At 44.3% G+C, this 21,955-nt stretch overlaps 1 protein-coding gene across 1 annotated transcript in view; it reads right to left on the minus strand.

The window, feature by feature from the left end:
- Nucleotides 1-21,955, minus strand: part of plcb4a (phospholipase C, beta 4a) — a 600,847-nt gene that overhangs the window by 150,203 nt on the left and 428,689 nt on the right. Inside the window, exons 23-25 of the mRNA XM_070889861.1 lie at nt 11,359-11,483; nt 7,298-7,349; nt 1,065-1,167 (exon numbers count right to left, since the gene is read on the minus strand). Coding sequence (XP_070745962.1) covers nt 1,065-1,167; nt 7,298-7,349; nt 11,359-11,483 — 280 coding nt within the window. The remainder of the gene's footprint in view (nt 1-1,064; nt 1,168-7,297; nt 7,350-11,358; nt 11,484-21,955) is intronic.

Below are 21,955 nucleotides of genomic sequence, written 5' to 3' on the forward strand. Positions count from 1 at the left end.
TAGGTTATTTTTGACCCCTTTAAAACTATTTATTTATTTTTCAAAAAATTAAACTTTTGTTTTAAATGTTTAAATGCTTAAATTGTATTTTAATTAATTTTAAACGTGATTTTTATTTTGGTTGTATGAAGATGTATTTTTTATGTGATTCCTATTCTGCTTATGGGGACTCCCCCCACCATAAAAGGAGCGTTGAGCGGCGACCATTTGCAAGGTGGAGGCATGCCACTACAAGGTACAGCGTGAGCTGGTGCAGGAGGGTGACAGCTGTGAAGCGTGATGTCATCAAGATCCAGGTCGGTGATTGGAGCGTGGGCAGATACAGCAGGAGCAGCGAGGTCGGGGCGAAGGAGCGGCGAGAGACTGTGGAGGGATGTGATCAGGGCCCAGGGGAGGCACGAGTTCGGGGGCCAGGGGCCCAGGGTCAGCACGGACCAGCCCACATTGCGATACGTGTGCGCACTAGGTCCGTGCAGCAAAGCTGGTCTCCAGTTGTCTTGGGTAATCCTTGCCACTGGACCAAGACCGAGCTCTGTCAAGCCCGTGTGGTGGCTGGTGTGCAACGGCCACCCCACGTTAAAAAAATTCACACACAGGCATCTTCCACCCTTCAGGATGTAGTTCGGGTCCTTCAAGGAAACACCCGTGAACTCGTGTTTTGGCGTGGAAGCAAGTCATCCTCGTTTCGAGGGACCGCCTATGATGATGATGATGATGATGGGGATTCTGTATGTAAATAGAATCCTCATAAGCATAATGGAAATCTTCCTTTCTGATTTGTTGGGCCTGCTCACGTGATCCCAGGGATGCTTGCGAACCGCATTCGCACCTGGGATACGTGGGCTTTTACACAGGTGTACATAGTAGGTCCGGGGCCATCAGGTAAGTACGGATTTTACTTGCAGTTCAGAGGCATTCACCCGCAGGAAGCCTCTGACCGCAATTTCAGGTCCAATGACTGACGAGACTTCAGAAACTGATTCATTGATTGCGAAGCACTTTTGGATAGACAAAGGATGTGATAAGATGCTAAATAAATGTAAGTTCATTCTCTCTCACTTTACCTGCACAGAACAGGTAGCTGCAATGACACCATCCACTGGGGTCTCGGAGAATGGGTCAAACGTCCGATCAGGACGACGCATGAAGTCTGGCTTCAGTAGAAAACTAACAAGGGTAAAAGGATATCCAATGAAAGTAATATTACTGCACAAGTTATACAAATGCTTAACACACAGAATAATAATGTTTCTAAAAAAACTGAAGCTTCTGGCAAATCTCTAAATATTGTTCAAAACAATCTGTAAGAGTAGTTATAACTCCTGAAGGCCAACACAATGGCAGCGAGTATGTCAGAAGTCCATCTTTCTCAGTAAACATCTGATTTATATAGCTCACCAGTCTTATTAGAGTCTGTCTAGGATATCAAAATTAGAATAACGGACATGTGGAAGTGTTTACAAGACGGGAATTTGTAGAAGAGCCCAGATCCACCAGGTTCCCGCCCTAGGTATGATGTGTCACAAATCCGAACGAGGGACAAGTCCTCCGCCTGAAACCCCATGTCCGCAGCCAACTTTTGATGCACACCCGTGAGTATTCCTGGCTGTCCTGGAAATCCAGTCAGTATACTTTTTAACGCATTTGGGTTTGCTATAGATATCTTCTCAGGTTAAGTGGTGTCAGTAGCTCCCTCTACCATTCTGAGCATCTTTCTGTTATGGGAGTTGATTCACAATGACTTATTGTGATAATGTAACCCAGGGATGTAACAATAGCATCCCCATGTGATCTGGACCAGATGTGTGTGTATTTGTTCAATCTCTGCAAAGGGGGACTGAGTGAACACTTGGTGAGACAAGACTTGCAAAGACTCACTGAGCTTCCTTATTTTCCATTAGATGAGCTTATAGAAAAACAGTTACATATTTCTTGTTACAATATAACGTGTCTTTGCATAATAGTATAACAATAAAAATGAACATACTACACATGCACTACTTCAGTAGGTCAAATTGCTCGACTTGAAGCTAATTTTCTCTCTCCTGTATTCTATCCTTCTTACAGCCTTTTGCTGTTGCACTGCTCCCAGCCTTCTCAGCTCACAATGGCCCAGATTTTCCAGGACCTATGACGGCCTACGCACAGCGTACACGGCTGTAAGTGCTCTGCAAGTTCCGGGTTTCCGAGTGCGATGCACATGTGCAAAATCCCACAACTAGTGATCTGTCAAATTTCAGCTTGACCAATCCACTGCTATTTTCCCAACTAATGCCTGTGAAACTCTTATGACTGGTAAAAGCAGGTGTAAATCATTCTTTTACCAGCGTAAGAGTTTAAATAAATATTATGATTTTTTTTTTGTTATTTCAACATAAAAAGCTTAAAAAATTCATTTAGGTTATTTTTCGCCCATTTAAAACGTTTAAATTTATTTTACAAAAAAATTACATTTCTGTTTTAAATGTTTAATTAAATTGTCTTTTAATTCATTTGAACATGTAATGATTTAGTTTTATTTAACTGGTGTGTAATTGTGTTTTTTAGGGGATTCCTATTAAGCTTATGAGGATTCCATAGGTAAATGGAATCGCATAAGCATATGGGGTTCCCTCTTTTTGATTGTTGGACTGCCCAGGGACGCTTGTGAACCACGTGCGCTCCTGGGATACGTGGGCCTTTACACAGGCCCACATGCAGAGAACCAGGAGCGCAAGTGTCGAAACCTCCGGGACCATCAGATCGGTTCGTACTTTTCTTGTGGTTCGCAGGCATTCGCCCGTGGGAAACTTCCAACCGCAAATTCAGGTCCATTAATTCTTTTTTAAAACCAAGCTCCAGGTTCAGCTTTCAATTAAATTGACTGATCCCAAAATCAAATCCACCAATTTAACTTGGCAATGACCCATGCAGAGTTCAAATGAATAAGAGTTGTCAAACAGCAATGAGGGCGAATAATCACCAACATCAAACTATAATCATCTCCAGCAAGTTAGTTCATATGCCCCATCTGATATTTAATTTAGACACTGCCAGCTTTGCTGCCCTTTCAGTTTAACCCCTTGATAGCGAGCTAGATTTGACTCAACAGTAGCATTTTTATCAGATATTATACCAAGGTCTACCCTTAATGGCAGATTCTGAAATCCTGAAAGGTGACATTTGCTTTAGGCTCATTGGAATGCATGCCTACTGAGAGCAGCTGTGGGTTCCATTCTGGACCTTCTAAACACCCCTAAATTATCAAAGTTAAAAGGAATCAATCCTAGAATGATCAATTATGTTTGAATGCGCCACCCAGTATTCTCAGCATTAATTTAAAAAATCTTACTTTCGTATAGCCCCCCCCCCGCCCGGCCACCCCCATCAATGCAGCAGTGGTTTGCTCCAATTTCCCAGAACTTCATCGGGTGACTACTTCTGTAGCTCCTCGAATGGCATGGTCTGCATTTCCTAAGTATTAAAACAACCCTGCCACGTGGACTTGGCATGGGATCATCATCACTGCCAGTCAGTGGCTGGGAGGTCCACCTTGACGTACATCTTCTGGTGGAGCATGGACAACAGAATTTCAGCCCCTTTGGTTTTTTATGTGGAGTAGGAGAACAACGGTGCTTCATTTTTAATCACATTATCTTCAAATAAGGCAAGAAGGAATTTGACCTGCCTTACATGATTGTATCATATGTTTTCAAATACTGGACTAAAATTGCACAGTGCCATATTAGTAACAAACATGTTAACGGGATTTCTGCCACACTTTCGGTGGAGCAAGAACAGCTCCGACTAATTTGCTGACTACTAACTATTTTAAAATACCTCGGCTCTGAATTTGCGGTCGGAGGCCTCCCGCGGGGAAATACCTCCGATCCGCAAATAAAATGGCCACTTACCTGGTGGTCCGGAAGGGACAGGTAGATTTGCGGTTGTGGGGCTCTCCGGGTATCAAACAATTTTTTAAAAAATGACATATTTAAAATTAAAATGGCCTTTAATTAAATATTTTAAACAAAAACTTAATATTTTGAAAAGTAAATTTACGTGTTTTAAAGGGGCTAAAAATAAATATATCTTATTTCACAGGTTTTTAAACGTATAAATTATTGATAACATTTTATTTTTCTGTTTTTTGAAACACTTAGGGGACAAAATTGCATCACGCCAGGTTTGGGCCGCATAATTCGAATAAAGTGAAAATTTATTGCCTGATGCCAAGGGAAGGAAAGTGACCCGGAATTCAGTACCTCTAACTTGAAAAAATTGCCCGAGTGCTATCGAATAAAGTGAAAATTTATTGCCTGATGCCAAGGGAAGGAAAGTGACCCGGAATTCAGTACCTCTAACTTGAAAAAATTGCCCGAGTGCTATCGGAGGCGCGATGGAAGCAGGGAGCTGAAGCTTCACAATGTCCTCCCCTTCTCTTAAAGGGGCAGGCCGCTGCCAACTCTGCAGCCACTTCCGTGGCACTCACTGGGTCACCAGGGAGGGTTTAGGCTGACTCCAGATGATGGGGCGCAGCGCAAAGCCGCTTTCGCCCACTGCATCCCAGGGGCAATTCCGGCCATGTCGCTCCCGATGCCTACCCCCATGTGTATACCACTTATTGCCCTGATCATGCTGGCCAGAGGCACTAACAGGCCTTTTCAAAAGGGGCAATTCCGGCCCCTTAATCTTGTAAAAACAGGCCTTATGCCTCCTTTTACCAGACGTAAGCATTTCACGGGCATTCGCGGGGCAGAAGTTGGGCAAATAGCCTAACTCTCCACCCGCGGAGGCCCTTTTCCCAGGGATGCAAATGATCAGTCAAGAGAATTCTTGACAGATCGCAAGTTCCTGGTTTTCACACATACATGCCTAAACTCGGAACTTGAGCAGCCCCTACGGACTTATGCACACATCGTATCATCATCCTAGGCAGTTCCTCGGAATCGAGGAAGACTTGCTTCCACTCCTGAAGTGAGTTCTTTGGTGGCTGAACAGTCCAATACCAGAGCCACAGGCTCTGTCACAGGGACAGATATTCATTGAGGGAAGGGGTGGGTGGGACTGGTTTGCCGCACGCTCTTGCCGCTGCCTGCGCTTGATTTCTGCATGCTCTCAGCATTGAGACTCGAAGTGCTCAGTGCCCTCCCAGTTGCACTTTCTCCACTTAGGGCGATCTTTGGCCAGGGCCTCCCAGGTGTCAGTGGGGATGTCGCACTTTATCAGGGAGGCTTTGAGGGTATCCTTGTAACGTTTCCGCTGCCCACATTTGGCTGGTTTGCCATGAAGGAGCTTTGCATAGAGCACTTGCTTTGGGAGTCTCGTGTCTGGCATGCGAACTATGTGGCTGCCCAGCAAAGCTGATTGAGTGTGGTCAGTGCGTCAATGCTGAGGATGTTAGCCTGGACGAGGACACTGATGTTGATGCGCCTGTCCTCGCAGGAGATTTGTAGGATCCTGCGGAGACATCGTTGGTGATATATCTCCAGTGACTTGAGGTGTCTACTGTACATGGTCCATGCCTCTAAGCCATACAGGAGGGTGGGTATTACTACAGCCCTGTAGATCATGAGCTTGGTGGTAGATTTGAGGGCTTGGTCTTCGAACACTCTTTTCCTCAGGCGGCCGAGGGCTTCACTGGCACACTGGAGGCGGTGTTGAATCTCCTCATCAATGTCTGCTTTTGTTGATAAGAGGCTACCGAGGTATTGGAAATGGTCCACGTTGTCACGGGCCACGCCGTGGATCTTGATGACTGGGGGGCAGTGCTGTGCGGCGAGGACAGGCTGGTGGAGGACCTTTGTATTACGGATGTTTAGCGTAAGGCCCATCTTTCATATGCCTCAGTAAATACGTTGACTATATCCTGGAGTTCAACCTCAGAATGTGCACAGATGCAGGCGTCGTCTTGGGGTGATCTTGGACCTGGCCTGGAGGTGGCGAAGGTTAAACAGCTTCCCACTGATTCTGTAGTTTAGTTCCACTCCAGCGGGGAGCTTGTTGACTGTGAGGTGCAGCATGGCAGCGCATACGCCCATAGGGGCTGCAAATTACAGGCCATCAGTGTCAGGGTGAGTTTTGTGGATGTGCAGTGCCATGCAGTGCATTTATTGCATGGTTGACCAAAATAAAATTGGTACTACTCAGAAAAATTCTAATGCTGATGCAGTCACATAAAAAATGAAAAACATGGATATAAAAAATGTTGCCAGAAATGTTATACTCCTTGAGCAGCTTCTTCCTCTAAGTAATCACTCTCAGATGAACAGAACAAATAGCTACGTCAAAGGAATTGAACAGTACATCACCCTAAGGCATCTTTGTTAAATCTGTATTAGACAGACCCTACAATACTTTAGGACCAATGTTCCTCTTTATCATACCCAGGGAATGCTGTTATGGAGGAAAAAGGGGTGAAGACTGGTTACATCAGGTCCTTGCCCCCTCTAAGTTGCCCTGGAATTTCATAGGCTTTTCTCAATTGGAGGACTTGAGTCTGCATTTGTAATGGGTGAAAGCTCAGCATTGCTTGGGGGTGGAGGTGAGTGGAGGCATTCCAGCCAGCCCATCTCTATTTTGTCACAAGGTATCCAATGGAGAGCCCAGATACAAGAGGGCTCCAAGAAGCTGGCTGTAGGACTTGTCCTGGGGCCTTCTCAAATCGGCAGATAGGGAAGAGGCCTGGAGCAACCAAAGAGGAACACTAACAGGTAGATAGCCTCCGCACTATCCCTCCCACCCCACCACTAACATGATCCCTGGCTCATGCTCATGGTCCAGGACACAATAACTGGGTACAGTGCAGCTGTCGAGAATCTCAGCACCATGGGAGCAGTGGATGGATGAGTATAACATCGCCCCTTTTATCTCAGGGGTTGACATTTGAATCACAAAGTTTTCATCTCATCATTCATTTCTAACCTCAGTAACATGCTGAATACAGTAACTCAGTCCTGTTTAGTTAAGTACTTCAAAAACTTACCTGTGCAGAAAAGCTCAAATTAAAGAAAGAATTTTTAGAAAACACAATTAATTCAAACAGCAATTGCAGTACATATTGAAAATAAATACGATTACATTTTCTCCCTCCTAAATGGCCAAATATAAATAATAATACACTGAGCTTAATATCGGTGGTCTAAAGAGAACCCACCTCCATCAATAAATTATTTAAGTACTGGCAGAAGCTCTGTGGAGAATATCTTTAATGCTATATTTAGATCTATTTCAGTTAACCTGAAATGTTGTATCACAGTTTTTGAAAATTACAGATTATTTGCAGACAGACAGCTAACAGCAGAGACACAGTACTTACCCACATGATCCATTGTACTCAAACTTTCCCTGATTTAATTGCATGGCCAAATCTGTTACATAATATAAAACATTGCAGAATTAGATCTGATAGATTGGGGAAGAAATCAAAATTTAGATGTTCAAGGAAAATTAGCGGCAATTTTAGCGAAAAAATGTGGCGTCGACTTCCAGTCAGCCATGCACTCATTTCTATTCATTCTGGACTGATCTTCACCAAACTAAAAAAATCTAGGCCAAGGTGTTTGCAATGTAGGGCACAGTGAAAATATCCCCCTATGTGTAGTCCTGACTTTGTTCAGGAAAACAGCCGATTTATTGAAAGAAGGAATAAATAATCTGTGCTTTCAAGCTCACAGGGAGTGCATCAGAGGCACACAGCCTTTCCTGTCCATCAATACTTTATGGGTGGAAAATCACGGGCTGTGTGCCCATGATTTCTCGCAATGTGTTCACTGCAAGTGTGGAATTAGTCCATGCATCAGTTGCAATGTTGAAAATTTGGATTCATCCATTACATGTCAGCAAACGGTTCAAAAAAAATCAGATGTTTGTTACCAAAGTGAAATTTACGATAGTTTAAATTGAGTTTGTTTATCCTTTAAAATGTTGAACACGTTGAGATTTGTGTGCCTTGGTCAAAAGATTCTGAGGTAGGAATCATCAAAAATCATGTGTGTACCAAGATAAAGTTGCATTACAATAATGTAACTGATACCATTTTATTCTTGCAATTGTATTCCATTGCATGCCAAGATGAGAGCTATAAATGAAGTTTATCTATGTACAACCTTTACTTAAAATGTTGTTTAGGATAAAACAGTGACCATTTGAAATAGATTTTGCAATTCCTGATCTGTACAACGCTTCACCATTCATAAGAACATAAGAACATAAGAATTAGGAACAGGAGTAGGCCATCTAGCCCCTCGAGCCTGCTCCGCCATTCAACAAGATCATGGCTGATCTGGCCGTGGAGTCAGCTCCACTTACCCGCCCGCTCCCCGTAACCCTTAATTCCCTTATTGGTTAAAAATCTATCTATCTGTGACTTGAATACATTCAATGAGCTAGCCTCAACTGCTTCCTTGGGCAGAGAATTCCACAGATTCACAACCCTCTGGGAGAAGAAATTCCTTCTCAACTCGGTTTTAAATTGGCTCCCCCGTATTTTGAGGCTGTGCCCCCTAATTCTAGTCTCCCATACCAGTGGAAACAACCTCTCTGCCTCTATCTTGTCTATCCCTTTCAGTAGTTTAAATGTTTCTATAAGATCACCCTTCATCCTTCTGAACTCCAAAGAGTAAAGACCCAGTCTACTCAATCTATCATCATAAGGTAACCCCCTCATCTCCGGAATCAGCCCAGTGAATCGTCTCTGTACCCCCTCCAAAGCCAGCATATCCTTCCTTAAGTTAGGTGACCAAAACTGCACGCAGTACTCCAGGTGCGGCCTCACCAATACCCTATGCAGTTGCAGCAGGACCTCCCTGCGTTTGTACTCCATCCCTCTCGCAATGAAGGCCAACATTCCATTCGCCTTCCTGATTACCTGCTGCACCTGCAAACTAACTTTTTGGGATTCATGCGCAAGGACCCCCAGGTCCTTCTGCACCTCAGCATGTTGTAATTTCTCCCCATTCAAATAATATTCCCTTTTACTGTTTTTTTCCCCAAGGTGGATGACCTCACATTTTCCGACATTGTATTCCATCTGCCAAACCTTAGCCCATTCACTTAACCTATCCAAATCTCTTTGCAGCCTCTCTGTGTCCTCTACACAACCCACTTTCCCACTAATCTTTGTGTCATCTGCAAATTTTGTTACACTACACTCTGTCCCCTCTTCCAGGTCATCTATGTATAATGTAAACAGTTGTGGTCCCAGCACCAATCCCTGTGGCACACCACTAACCACCGATTTCCAACCCGAAAAGGACCCATTTATCCTGACTCTCTGCTTTCTGTTCGCCAGCCAATTCTCTATCCATGCTAATACATTTCCTCTGACTCCATGTACCTCTATCTTCTGCAGTAACCTTTTGTGTGGCACCTTTTCGAATGCCTTTTGGAAATCTAAATACACCACATCCATCGGTACACCTTTATCCACCATGCTCGTTATATCCTCAAAGAATTCCAGTAAATTAGTTGAACATGATTTCCCCTTCATGAATCCATGCTGCGTCTGCTTGATTGCACTATTCCTATCTAGATGTCCCGCTATTTCTTCCTTAATGATAGTTTCAAGCATTTTCCCCACTACAGATGTTAAACTAACTGGCCTATAGTTACCTGCCTTTTGTCTGCCCCCTTTTTTAAACAGAGGCGTTACATTAGCTGCTTTCCAATCTGCTGGTACCTCCCCAGAGTCCAGAGAATTTTGGTAGATTCTAACGAATGCATCTGCTATAACTTCAGCCATCTCTTTTAATACCCTGGGATGCATTGCATCAGGACCAGGGGACTTGTCTACCTTGAGTCCCATTAGCCTATCCAGCACTACCTCCCTAGTGATAGTGATTGTCTCAAGGTCCTCCCTTCCCACATTCCCATGACCAGCAATTTTTGGCATGGTTTTTGTGTCTTCCACTGTGAAGACCGAAGCAAAATAATTGTTTAAAGTCTCAGCCATTTCCACATTTCCCATTATTAAATCCCCCTTCTCATCTTCTAAGGGACCAACATTTACTTTAGTCACTCTTTTCCGTTTTATATATCTGTAAAAGCTTTTACTATCCGTTTTTATGTTTTGCGCAAGTTTACCTTCATAATCGAGCTTTCCTTTCTTTATTGCTTTTTTAGTCATTCTTTTCTGTTGTTTAAAATTTTCCCAATCTTCTAGTTTCCCACGAACCTTGGCCACCTTATACGCATTGGTCTTTAATTTGATACTCTCCTTTATTTTCTTGGATATCCACGGCTGGTTATCCCTTCTCTTACCGCCCTTCTTTTTCACTGGAATATATTTTTGTTGCGCAATATGAAAGAGCTCCTTAAAAGTCCTCCACTGTTCCTCAATTGTGCCATCATTTAGACTGGAAACACAGACTACTTTAGCCAACTCTGCCCTCATCCCACTGTAGTCCCCTTTGTTTAAGCATAGTACGCTAGTTTCTGACACAACTTCCTCACCCTCAATCTGTATTACAAATTCAACCATACTGTGATCACTCATTCCGAGAGGATCTTTTACTAGGAGATCGTTTATTTTTCCTGTCTCATTACACAACACCAGATCTGAGATAGCTTGCTCCCTTGTAGGTTCTGTAACATACTGTCCTAAGAAACAATCCCATATGCATTCTATGAATTCCTCCTCCAGGCTACCCCGTGCGATTTGATTTGACCAATCGATATGTAGGTTAAAATCCCCCATGATTACTGCCGTTCCTTTTTCACATGCCTCCATTATTCCCTTGATTATTGCCCGCCCCACCGTGAAGCTATTATTTGGCGGCCTATAAACTACGCCCACCAGTGACTTTTTCCCCTTACTATCTCTCATCTCCACCCACAATGATTCAACATTTTGTTCATTAGAGCCAATATCGTCTCTCACAACTGCCCTGATATCATCCTTTATTAACAGAGCTACCCCACCTCCTTTCCCTTCTTGTCTATCTTTCCGAATCGTCAGATACCCCTGTATGTTTAATTCTCAGTCTTGGCCACCCTGCAACCATGTTTCTGTAATGGCCACCAAATCATACCCATTTGTAATTATTCGTGCCATCAACTCATTTACTTTATTTCGAATGCTGCGTGCATTTAGGTAGAGAGTTTTAATCCTAGTTTTTAAACCATGATTTTTAGTTTTGACCCCTCCTGCAGCCCCTTTATATTCAGTGGCCCTTTTTGTTTTTTGTCTTGGGTTTCTCTGCCCTCCACTTTCACTTTCAGTTTTCATAGCTTCTTGGTTTTAGATAGACAATTCTGTGTTGTGGCATATGTCTGCCAACAGAAATGCCACTGGCAAATGATTGTGCTCCATCCATCTGTTTGGGAGCAGCTTCTTAATTCCTGCATTGTGAATCAGGATGACTGGACAACAGTTCCTACCTGGGGTCTGGAAGTTCAGCGAGACCATCTGGCAGCCAGCGTTCCAGAAGATCTGAGGCATGTAATTACTGGAATCCACTCGTCCTCCCTTGGGATAAATACGACTCATTTGTCGCTTATTATAACTGTAAAGCTCATTAAGGAAAATGAACCTAAACAGCTGCAGCTGCATGTATGTACACATTTATACTTCAATACTGTCATTATTATTTATTCCCTTTATTTTGCAAAACACTTCAATAATCACTTTGGTTCTCTATTTTGCATAAGCGTGATGATTCAGTAGGTACTTAAGTATCATATCAAGAGGATCAAGTTCATGAAAACAAATCTAATATTATGCATATTTTATTTCTCATCTTGGTTAAAAGGCTTCTAACAGTTGCAGTGACAAATTGATGTGTTTGGCTGATATGTCAGTGTTATGTGTAGCTTGAAACATATAGGAGCGGATTTTCCTGTGAAAATATCGGTGAGGCTAACAGCGCTCACTGTTATTTATGCACAAATCAGACAGCAACTTCCAGTGAGCAGAGATGCGCAGTTAAACGTAAAATCTGGAAGTTGCTGTCCAAGATGTGGCGCTCCTCTGCAAGCTGCCCAAAATGGCATCTCAGCTACTGGCTCCCCATTCAAATCTATTGTACAGCATGAAGTTCCTGCACTGACATCCTAGAAATGGAGTAAACTCTCCACAAAAAGTTAAGTCAAGTCATTCCCGTATAAGTATCCTTTTAACAACAACAACAACAACGACAACTTGTATTTATATAGCACTTTAATATAGTGAAACGTCCCAAGGCACTTCACAGGAGTATTATGAGACAAAATATTTGACACAGCCACATAAGGAGAAATTAGGGCAGGTGACCAAAAGCTTGCTCAAAGAGGTAGGTTTTAAGGAGCGTCTTGAAGGAGGAAAGAGAGGTAGAGAGGCGGAGAGGTTTAGGCAGGGAATTCCAGAGCTTAGGGCCGTGGCAACAGAAGGTATGTCCACCAATGGTTGAGCGATTAAAATCGGGGATGTTCAAAAGGGCAGAATTAGAGGAGCGCAGATATCTCGGGGGGGTTGTGGGACTGGGTTACAGAGCTCGGGAGGGGCGAGACCATGGAGGGATTTGAAAACAAGGATGAGAATTTTGAAATCGAGGTGTTGCTTAACTGGGAGCCAATGTAGGTCAGTGAGCATAAAGGTGATGGGTGAGTGGGACTTGGTGCGAGTTAGGACATGGGCAGCCGAGTTTTGGATCACCTCTAGTTTACGTAGGGTAGGGTAGAATGTGGGAGGTCAGCCAGGAATAGTCAAGTCTAGAGGAACAAAGGCATGGGTGAGGATTTCAGCAACGGATGAGCTGAGGCAAGGGCAAAGATGGGTGATGTTATGCAGGTGGAAATAGACAGTCTTAGTTATACTGCGGATATGTTGTCGAAAGCTCATTTCAGGATCAAATATGACACCAAGGTTGCGAACAGTGAGGTTCAGCCTCAAGACAGAAGTTGGGGAGCGGGATGGAGTCAGTGGCTAGAGAACGGAGTTTGTGGCGGAGACCGAGAACAATGGCTTCGGTCTTTCCAATATTTAATGCGAGAAAATTGCTGCTCATCCAGAACTGGATGTCGGATAAGCAGTCTGACAATTTAGAGATCATGGAGAGGTCGAGAGAAGTGGTAGTGAGGTAGAGCAGGGTGTCATCAACGTACATGTGGAAACTGACACCATGTTTTCAGACGATGTCGCCAACGGGCAACATGTAGATGAGAAATAGGAGGGGGCCAGAGACACCAGAGGTAACGATGTGAGAGTGGGAAGCGAAGCCACTGCAGGTGATTCTCTGGTTACGATTAGATAGATAAGAATGGAACCAGGCGAGTTCCGTTCCACCCAGCTGGATGACGGTGGAAAGGTGTTGGAGAGGGATAGAGTGGTCAAGCATGTCAAAGGGTGCAGACAAGTCAAGAAGGACGAGAAGGGATAGCTTGCCTTTGTCACAGTCACAAAGGATGTCATTTGTGATTTTGATGAGAGCCATTTACTGTGCAGGCACGGAAACCGGATTGGAGGGATTCAAACATGGAGTTTTTGGAAAGATGGGCACGGATTTGGGAGGTGGCAACATGTTCAAGGACTTTGGAGAGGAAAGGGAGGTTGGAGATGGGACGGTAGTTTGCAAGGACAGAGGAGTCAGCGGTTGTTTTTTTTGAGAGGGGTGATGACGGCAGATTTGAGGGCGAGGGGGACAGTACCTGAGGAGAACCAGTAACGATGTCAGCTAACATGGTAACAGCATGGTAAGTCTGAATTACTACCAAACAACCTCTCTGGCTCTGAAAATGAACTTTAACAATTGTGGTGTCTCATTCCTTCAGATTTTACTTATTGTTAAGAGATTTTAAACAAAATTAAATATTTCTTTTTTACATTTTCATTCTGTCTCTTTTATATCTCCCTCTTAATCCAATCTTTATTTCTCACCTTTTATTTTGCTTTCTGTACCTGATTTGACATTGAATCCACTATTCTAACTGGTTCAGACTGTGCACTGCTCATTAACGATCATCAATCTGATCTGTTGAGGAGATACACAGTTGCTTCCCCTGCTCACAAAGATCCCAGATACCCTGTACAAGACGTTGCGTCCTTTGGATGTACTGCTGACAGCAACTTGAAGTATAAAAACCCTGTAAAGTCTGCCATTCGTTCACAACTCCAGCCCGTAATCTCTCAAGACTTGTAAAAGCACACTTGAAAATTGAAGTTTTAATGTAACATCCTCCCATTTTGAAAGCTATATACTAATGATTAATTAGACAGGACTAGAACGCCATTTATAACTAATTATGTATTTATTTGATAAATTGTGGTTGTGCATTGCCACATTTTGCACATTCGATATCGGGGTAGAAAATCACCCCCGCCGGAAACCTGGTGCACCTACCATTTTCTAAGTGATGAGGTGGAATCTTGATCCATTTTCAGCTCTTTGGCAATTTTTTTGGAGTGGACCGGAAGTCGGTCATAATGGAAGCAGAAATGCGGCGGTAAGTACTCGAGAGGGGCGGAAGTCGGGGTGGGACTGAGTCTCCGCTGCTGTCCGCCAGCGGTTGAGCAGTGCTGACGTCAGTGTGAGTGTGCTTCACCACGTCTGTGCCCTCATTTAAAGGCGAGAGAAGCAGCGATTATTTAGGCTCGGCACTGGGTCACCAGGGAGGGCTTCGGCCAAGCCAGTGGCCTGGCACCCAAGAGGGGGTGCCAGGCTGCCTGTTGGCGGCCTGGCTGAACCCAGGGCCATAATTATTCGGCTGATTGGGAAGTCGGACAGAAAAAAAAAAACCACGACGGCCGTGGCAATGCGCCCTCCCCTTGAATGGCCGCCGCGCTGCCTTGGCTCAGACAGTTAAAGGAAGGTGCACCGACACAAAACGCTGTCGGGGGTACCGTGCGGCAGATGTATGATTTTTCCATCTAAATTGCGCGGGGGGGCGCCATGGAACATAAGAACATAAGAACATAAGAAATAGGAGCAGGAGTAGGCAATTTGGCCCCTCGAGCCTGTTCCGCCATTCAATAAGATCATGGCTGATCTGATCCTGGACTCAGCTCCACTTCCCTGTCTGCTCCCCATAACCCTTTACCCCCTTATTGCTCAAAAATCTGTCTATCTCTGCTGTAAATATATTCAATGACCCAGCCTCCGCAGCTCTCTGGGACAGAGAATTCCATAGATTTACTACTCTCAAGGGAAGAAATTTGTCCTCATCTCAGTTTTAAATGGGCGGCTCCTTATTCTAAGACTATAGAAACATAGAAATTTACAGCGCAGAAGGAGGCCATTTCGGCCCATCATGTCTGCGCCGGCCGACAAAGAGCCGCACAGCCCTTGGTCAGCAGCCCTAAAGGTTACATATAAACCTATGAACAAAGACGGAAAGGCAAAGAGCATCCAGCCCAACCAGTCCACCTCGCACAACTGCGACACCCCTTATACTGAAACATTCTACATTCCATCCCAATCAGAGCCATGTGATCTCCTGGGAGAGGCAAAAACCAGATAAAAATCCAGGCCAATTTAGGGAGAAAAAATCTGGGAAAATTCCTCTCCAAACCACCCAGGTGATCGAAACTAGTCCAGGCGATCACCCTGGCCGAATTATATTCCCTGCAGTACTTACCATTATATCTGTGCCGTCCAACAAAAGGTCATCCAGTCCTATCCCAGGTTACTGCACTTTAAATGCCCATCCAACCATTTCTTAAAAGTGGAGAGGGTTTCTGCATCCACCACTATCCCAGGCAGCAAATTCCTGATCCCCACAACCCTCTGCGTAAAGAAGCCCCATCCTCAAATCCTCTCTAAACCTTCCACCAACCACCTTAAAACTATGCCCCCTCGTAATAGACCCCTCCACCAATGGAAATAGACCCTTACTATCCACTATATCCAGGCCCCTCAATATTTTGTACACCTCAATGAGGTCTCCTCTCAACCTCCTCTGTTCCAATGAGAACAAACCCAGCCTATCCAATCTGTCCTCATAACTAAGGTTCTCCAGTCCAGGCAGCATCCTAGTAAATCTCCTCTGCACCCTCTCTAGTGCAATCACGTCCTTCCTATAATATGGCAACCAGAACTGCATGCAGTACTCCAGCTGTGGCCTAACCAAAGTATTATACAATTTAAGCATAATCTCCCTGCTCTTATATTCTATGCCTCGGCCAATAAAGGCAAGCATTCGGTAGGCCTTCTTAACCATCTGGCCTGCTATTTTCAGGGATCTGTGGACAAGATGTCCCTTTGTTCATCTACACTATTAAGTGGCTGACCACTTAAAGTGTATACCTTTTCCTTATTAACCCTCCCAAAGTGCATCACCTCACACTTCTCTGAATTAAATTCCATTTGCCGCTCTGCCCACCTAACCAATAGATTGATATCCTCCTGCAGCCCATGACTTTCCTCTTCATTATCAATCACACAGCCAATTTTAGTGTTGTCTGCAAACTTCTTAATCATACTCCCTATATTCAAATATAAATTGTTGATATATACCACAAAAAGCAAGAGATCCAGTACTGAGCCTTGCGGAACCCCATTGGAAACATCCTTCCAGTCACAAAAACATCCATCAATCATTACCATTTGCTTCCCACCTCCAAGCCAATTTTGGATCCAACTTGCCACTTTGCCTTGTATCCCATGGGCTTTAACCTTCATGACCAGTCTACCATGTGGGACCTTATCAAAAACCTTGCTAAAGTCCATATATACATCGTACGAACTACATGCATTGACTCTCTTGGTTACCTCCTCAAAAAATTCAATCAAGTCAGTCAAACACGATCTTCCCTTAACAAATCCGTGCTGACTGTCCCTAATTAATCCTTGCCTTTCCGAAAGCAGATTTATCCTGTCTTTCAGGAATTTTTCCAATTAATTTTCCCACCACTGAGGTTAGGCTGACAGGCCTGTAATTACTCAGCCTATCCCTTTCTCCCTTCTTAAACAAGGGTACTATATTAGCAGTCCTCCAATCCTCTGGCACCATGCCCAGATCCAAAGAGGACTGGAAAATGATGGTCAAGGCCTCTGCTATTTCCTCTTTTACTTCACTCAACAGCCTGGGATGCATTTCATCCAAGCCTGGAGACTTATCTACTTTCAAAGCTGTTAAACCCCTTAATACTTCCTCTCACTATATTTATTTCATCCAGAATATCACCCTCCTCCTCGATAGCAATATCTGCATTGCCCCTTTCCTTTGTGAAAACAGATGCAAAGTATTCGTTAAGAACCCTACCAACATCTTCCGCCTCTACACAAAAATTACCCTCATGGTCTCTAATAGGCTCTAACCTTTCTTTAGTTACCCTCTTGCTCTTAATATATTTATAGAACATCTTAGGATTTTCCTTAATTTTACTGGCCAAGAATTTCTCGTGCTCTCTCTTAGCATTCCTAATATTCTTTTCAATTTTGCCACTTAACTTTCTATATCCCTCTAAAGATTCTAAAGTATTTTGCCGTTGGTATATGACAAAAGCGTCCCTTTTTTTCTTAATCCTCCCCTGTACGTCCCTAGCCATCCAGGGGGCTCAAGAATTATTTTTCCCAGCCTTTTTCTTTAAGGGCACATGTTTGGCCTGAGCCTTCCGGATCTGCTCCTTGAATGCCTCCCACTGTTCTGACACTGATTTACCCACAAGTAGCTGTTTCCAGTCCACTGTGGCCAAATCACACCTTAACTTAGCAAAATCAACTTTTCCCCAATTCGGAACTTTTATTTCAGGCCTATTCTTGTCTTTATCCATAACCAACTTGAATCTGACTGAATTATGGGGGCCAAGTTTCCCTCCACGCTTAGAACGGCACACCTCCATTAGAACAAAAACCGTACCTAAAACTTACCGAGGAATTCTCCCCGCTCCTCAGGAATCCTTCGGCCTAGGCATAGCGCACCACATCCAGTGGGGGGCGGAACCAGGTCCCGACACTGAAAACAGTGCGGGGATCTCTGTGTGTGCGCGCATGTGCAGTAGTTCCTCGCCCCACAATCTCTGCAGGCTCTGTGGGAGGGGCCCGAAGCACGCCGCCCCTAGCCCTGGCCGAATGGGCTCCCTCAGCGGCGGCCAGAGTGTGCTCTGCAGGCGGTGTCATCTGATTGTTTCTTTCCCTTCATGTCAAAAGATGATTTGATTCCTTTCAGCCTTGGATTAGGGGATTTACAGATTAGAAACACTTTTCAAGAAAATCAAGATGGAACTTTGGCCTGGGAGGAGCCCATGGTGATGGTTCTTGAATCCACCCGCAGCGACGCCTCTGACCTGATTGTAAAACTCCTGAAGAGTTTCTGGGGGGTCTGGGTTTGTAACTCTTGACCAGATGAACTGGGGATTCATGCGGGTGTTTGATGCCATGTCGGACATCGGTCTAGACATACCAAACTCTCACAGGACTCTGAAAGGGTTTGTGGACCATTCATCAGCAAGCAGTCATCACCAAAGCCCTCCAAGATCAGTGCTCCAAACGTGAAGCCAGGCCCTCTGTGAGCGAGGACGGGAGTAACTGCGTCACGCAGGCAGCCCAGTAAGCGGCCCCGACAGCAGGAACAGATGCGCCTGAGCGAGGGAATGTCCACCGTATCTCGGGCGCAGCAAGAGTCGCATTTGGGTTGCGGACAATAGAGGGGAGGGGCCCGAAACACGCCGCCCCTAGCCCTGGCCGAATGAGCTCCCCGCTGCGACCTGCGAGGGAACAGTGCCTGATGTAAAAGAACAGATTTACAAGCTGGCAAAGAAGGGCTTGACCCCATCGCAGATTGGTGTGATCCTAAGGGATTCCCATGGTGTTGCCCAGGTGCGTTTTGTTACTGGGAACAAGATCCTCAGGAAACTGAAGTCCAAGGGGCTGGCTCCAGACCTTCCAGAGGATTTGTACCATTTGGTTGAGAGGGTACTTCCACCTCGCCCCCCACCCCCTCTTCCCTCCTCCCCCCTTCACCGATGCCGCGTTGACCTACCCTCCCGGTGTGTGTCTTACCGCCCCTAGCCCTGGCCGAATGGGTTCCCTCATCAGCGGCCCGCTGACTTCCCTTCACATAAAGATAGGACTTCTATTTTTTATTTGTTATTGATTGATTGCTTATTACTTTGGTCTTGTTGCTTTAGGTGTAGGGTTCCTTCTACTTTTTAATTTGTTAATTAATTGCTTATTACTTTTTGTGCTTTGTAAGTCTTGGTGCTTCCTTGTATTTTTTTTATTTGTTATTGAATGCTTATTTTTGTGCTTTGTTTAGTGCTTAGTGCTTTAAATCGCAATTCTCCCCATTTAGTTTGCTCTCGTTTAAGCGAATTAGTTCAGTTCCTTTTTAGTTCAATTTTTTTTTTCAAAAGGGGGTGTTACCAGCCACTTATGCCTGTTTTGGCCAGTTAAGCAAGTTTAGCCAGCGAAAAGTTACTCCAAGCTAACTTAGACCAGCGAATGTGTCCACTTTTGTACACTCAGAAAAACCTTGTGGAGACTTAAGAAATCAGCGCCGGCAGCCAGATATAGGAGGGGGTGTTGTGAAGGTGTTTTAATGCTTTGGAAAATCCTCCAATTTCCCTTCCACACACCCCCTCCTATATCTGGCTGCCTGCGCTGATTTCTTAAGTCTCCACAAGGTTTTTCTGAGCATACAAAAGTGGACACATTCACTGGCCTAAGTTAGTTTGGCGCAACTTTTCGCTGGCTAAACTTGCTTAACAGGCCAAAACAGGCGTAAATGGCTGGTAACACTCCCTTTTGAAAAAAAAATTGAACTAAAAAGGAACTGAACTAACTCACTTAAACTGGAGCAAACTAAATGGGGGGAATTGCGATTTTTAAGATACTCCAAAAACAAAATAGTTGCTCCAAAAAAAATAGGAGCAACTCCTGAGGAAACTTGGCCCCGTGGTCATTGGCACCCAAGTGCTCTCCCACTAATACCCCTACAACCTGACCAGCATAGAGACTATATACCCTCGTTTTAGTTTCCCCTATGAGTGGAAATATCCTCTCTGCATCCACCTTGTCGAGCCGCCTCATTATCTTATAAGTTTCAATAAGATCACCTCTCATTCTTCTGAACCCCAATGTGTATAGGCCCAACCTACCCTCAGTCAACCCCCTCATCTCCAGAATCAACTTAGTGAACCTTCTCTGAACAGCCTCCAATGCAAATATATCCTTCCTTAAATACGGAAACCAAAATTGTACACAGTACTCCAGGTGTAGCCTCACCAATACCCTGTACAGTTGTGGCAGGACTTCTCTGCTTTTATACACTATCCCCCTTGCAATAAAGACCAACATTCCATTTGCCCTCCTGATTACTTGCTGTACCTGCATACTAACATTTTGTGTTTCATGTACAAGGACCCCCCAGGACTTTCTGTTCTGCAGCACTTTGCAATTTTTCTCCATTTAAATTATAATTTGATTTTCTATTATTTCTGCCAAAGTAACCTCACATTTCCCACATTATACTCCATCTGCCAAATTTTGCCCACTCACTTAGCCTATCTATATCCCTTTGCAGATTTTATGTGTCCTCTCAATTTGTTTGCCCACCCATCTTTGTATCATCAGCAAACTTGGCTACATTGCACTCGGTCCCTTCATCCAAGTATTAATATAGATTGTAAACAGTTGAGGACCCAGCACCGATCCCTGCAGCATCCCACTAGTTACTGTTTGCCAACTGGAAAATGACCCATTTATCCCGGCTCTCTGTTTTCTGTTAAGTTAACCAATCCTCTATCTATGCTAATATATTACCCCTGACCCCGTGAGCTTTTATCTTGTGCAGTAATCTTTTATGTGGCACCTTATCGAATTCCTTCTGGAAATTGAAATACACCACATCCACTGGTTCCCCCTTATTCAGCCTGCTCGTTACACCCTCGAAGAACTCCAGCAAATTTGTCAAACATGATTTCCCTTTCATAAAACCATGCTGACTCTGCTTGATTGAATCATACTTTTTCAAATGTCCCGCTACTGCTTCTTTAATAATGGACTCCAGCACTTTTCCCAACGACAGATGTTAGGCTAACTGGTCTATAGTTTCCTGCTTTTTGCCTGCCTCCTTTTTTAAATAGGGACATTACATTTGCAGTTTTCCAATCTGCTGGGACCGCCCCAGAATCCAGGGAATTTTGGTAGATTACAACCAATGCATCCACAATCTCTGCAGCCACTTCTCTTAAGACCCTAGGATGTAAAGCATCAAGTCCAGGGGACTTGTCCGCCTTTAGTCCCATTATTTTACATAGTACTACTTCATTATTGATAGTGATGGTGGTGCAGAAGAGTGGCAGCGCACGCTTTGATGACATGCTTCGGACAGTCGGCAGCAACGGGATGGAAGTGGGAACCGCCAGAAAAATGCCCAAGATGAATTTCCATCGTGGTGGCCATTGGACCGGAAGTCAGCGGCCGCTCGACTCTGCCACCTGGCCACCGCTTTCTGGCAGTAAGTAGCCTTTTTGGGAGGCTGAATTTCAGCCCCATCATTTTTCCTTATCAACCAAAAACTAAAGCAAAAAGGGGGCGTGGGGTGGGGGGGCGGAGGATTAGCCCACAAATGTAAATAAGCTCTGATTATTTGTTATATGGATAGGGCTATTGTTGCTGCTACCATATTTGACTTCCCATTCCTCCTGCTGCACCTCATCTTTTACAGTGACTGGTGATGACAACACTCGGCCCTGCCCTGGTGTTTCAGCCTCTTTCGTGTATTGCTCTGGCTCCTGTTTTTTCTGCAAACAACTCACTCACCATAAATTGATATAGGTTCTTGCTTGATGTGAATGTAAGTGAGATATGAACAAGGTTTTCTAGATATTACTGGCAATCAAAGTTTACAGCCACATCTTCGGGCCCCATAACAAACCTCTAATCACAGGGCAGCTGCTTTCATCCTCACAAAATTCCTTCTAAATTGCATGTTTGTTCATGCTCACAATGGACATGAGCTACTGAATCTGCCTCTAATCCACATAATTTGATGTAAAGCTGTTGGAATTTTGGCCTTTTTCTCAAAGGGATTGGAATTTAAGTGTAAGGATTTGATGCTG

The sequence above is a fragment of the Pristiophorus japonicus genome, chromosome 9 (assembly GCF_044704955.1).
Source record: "Pristiophorus japonicus isolate sPriJap1 chromosome 9, sPriJap1.hap1, whole genome shotgun sequence".
NCBI lineage: Eukaryota > Metazoa > Chordata > Chondrichthyes > Pristiophoridae > Pristiophorus > Pristiophorus japonicus.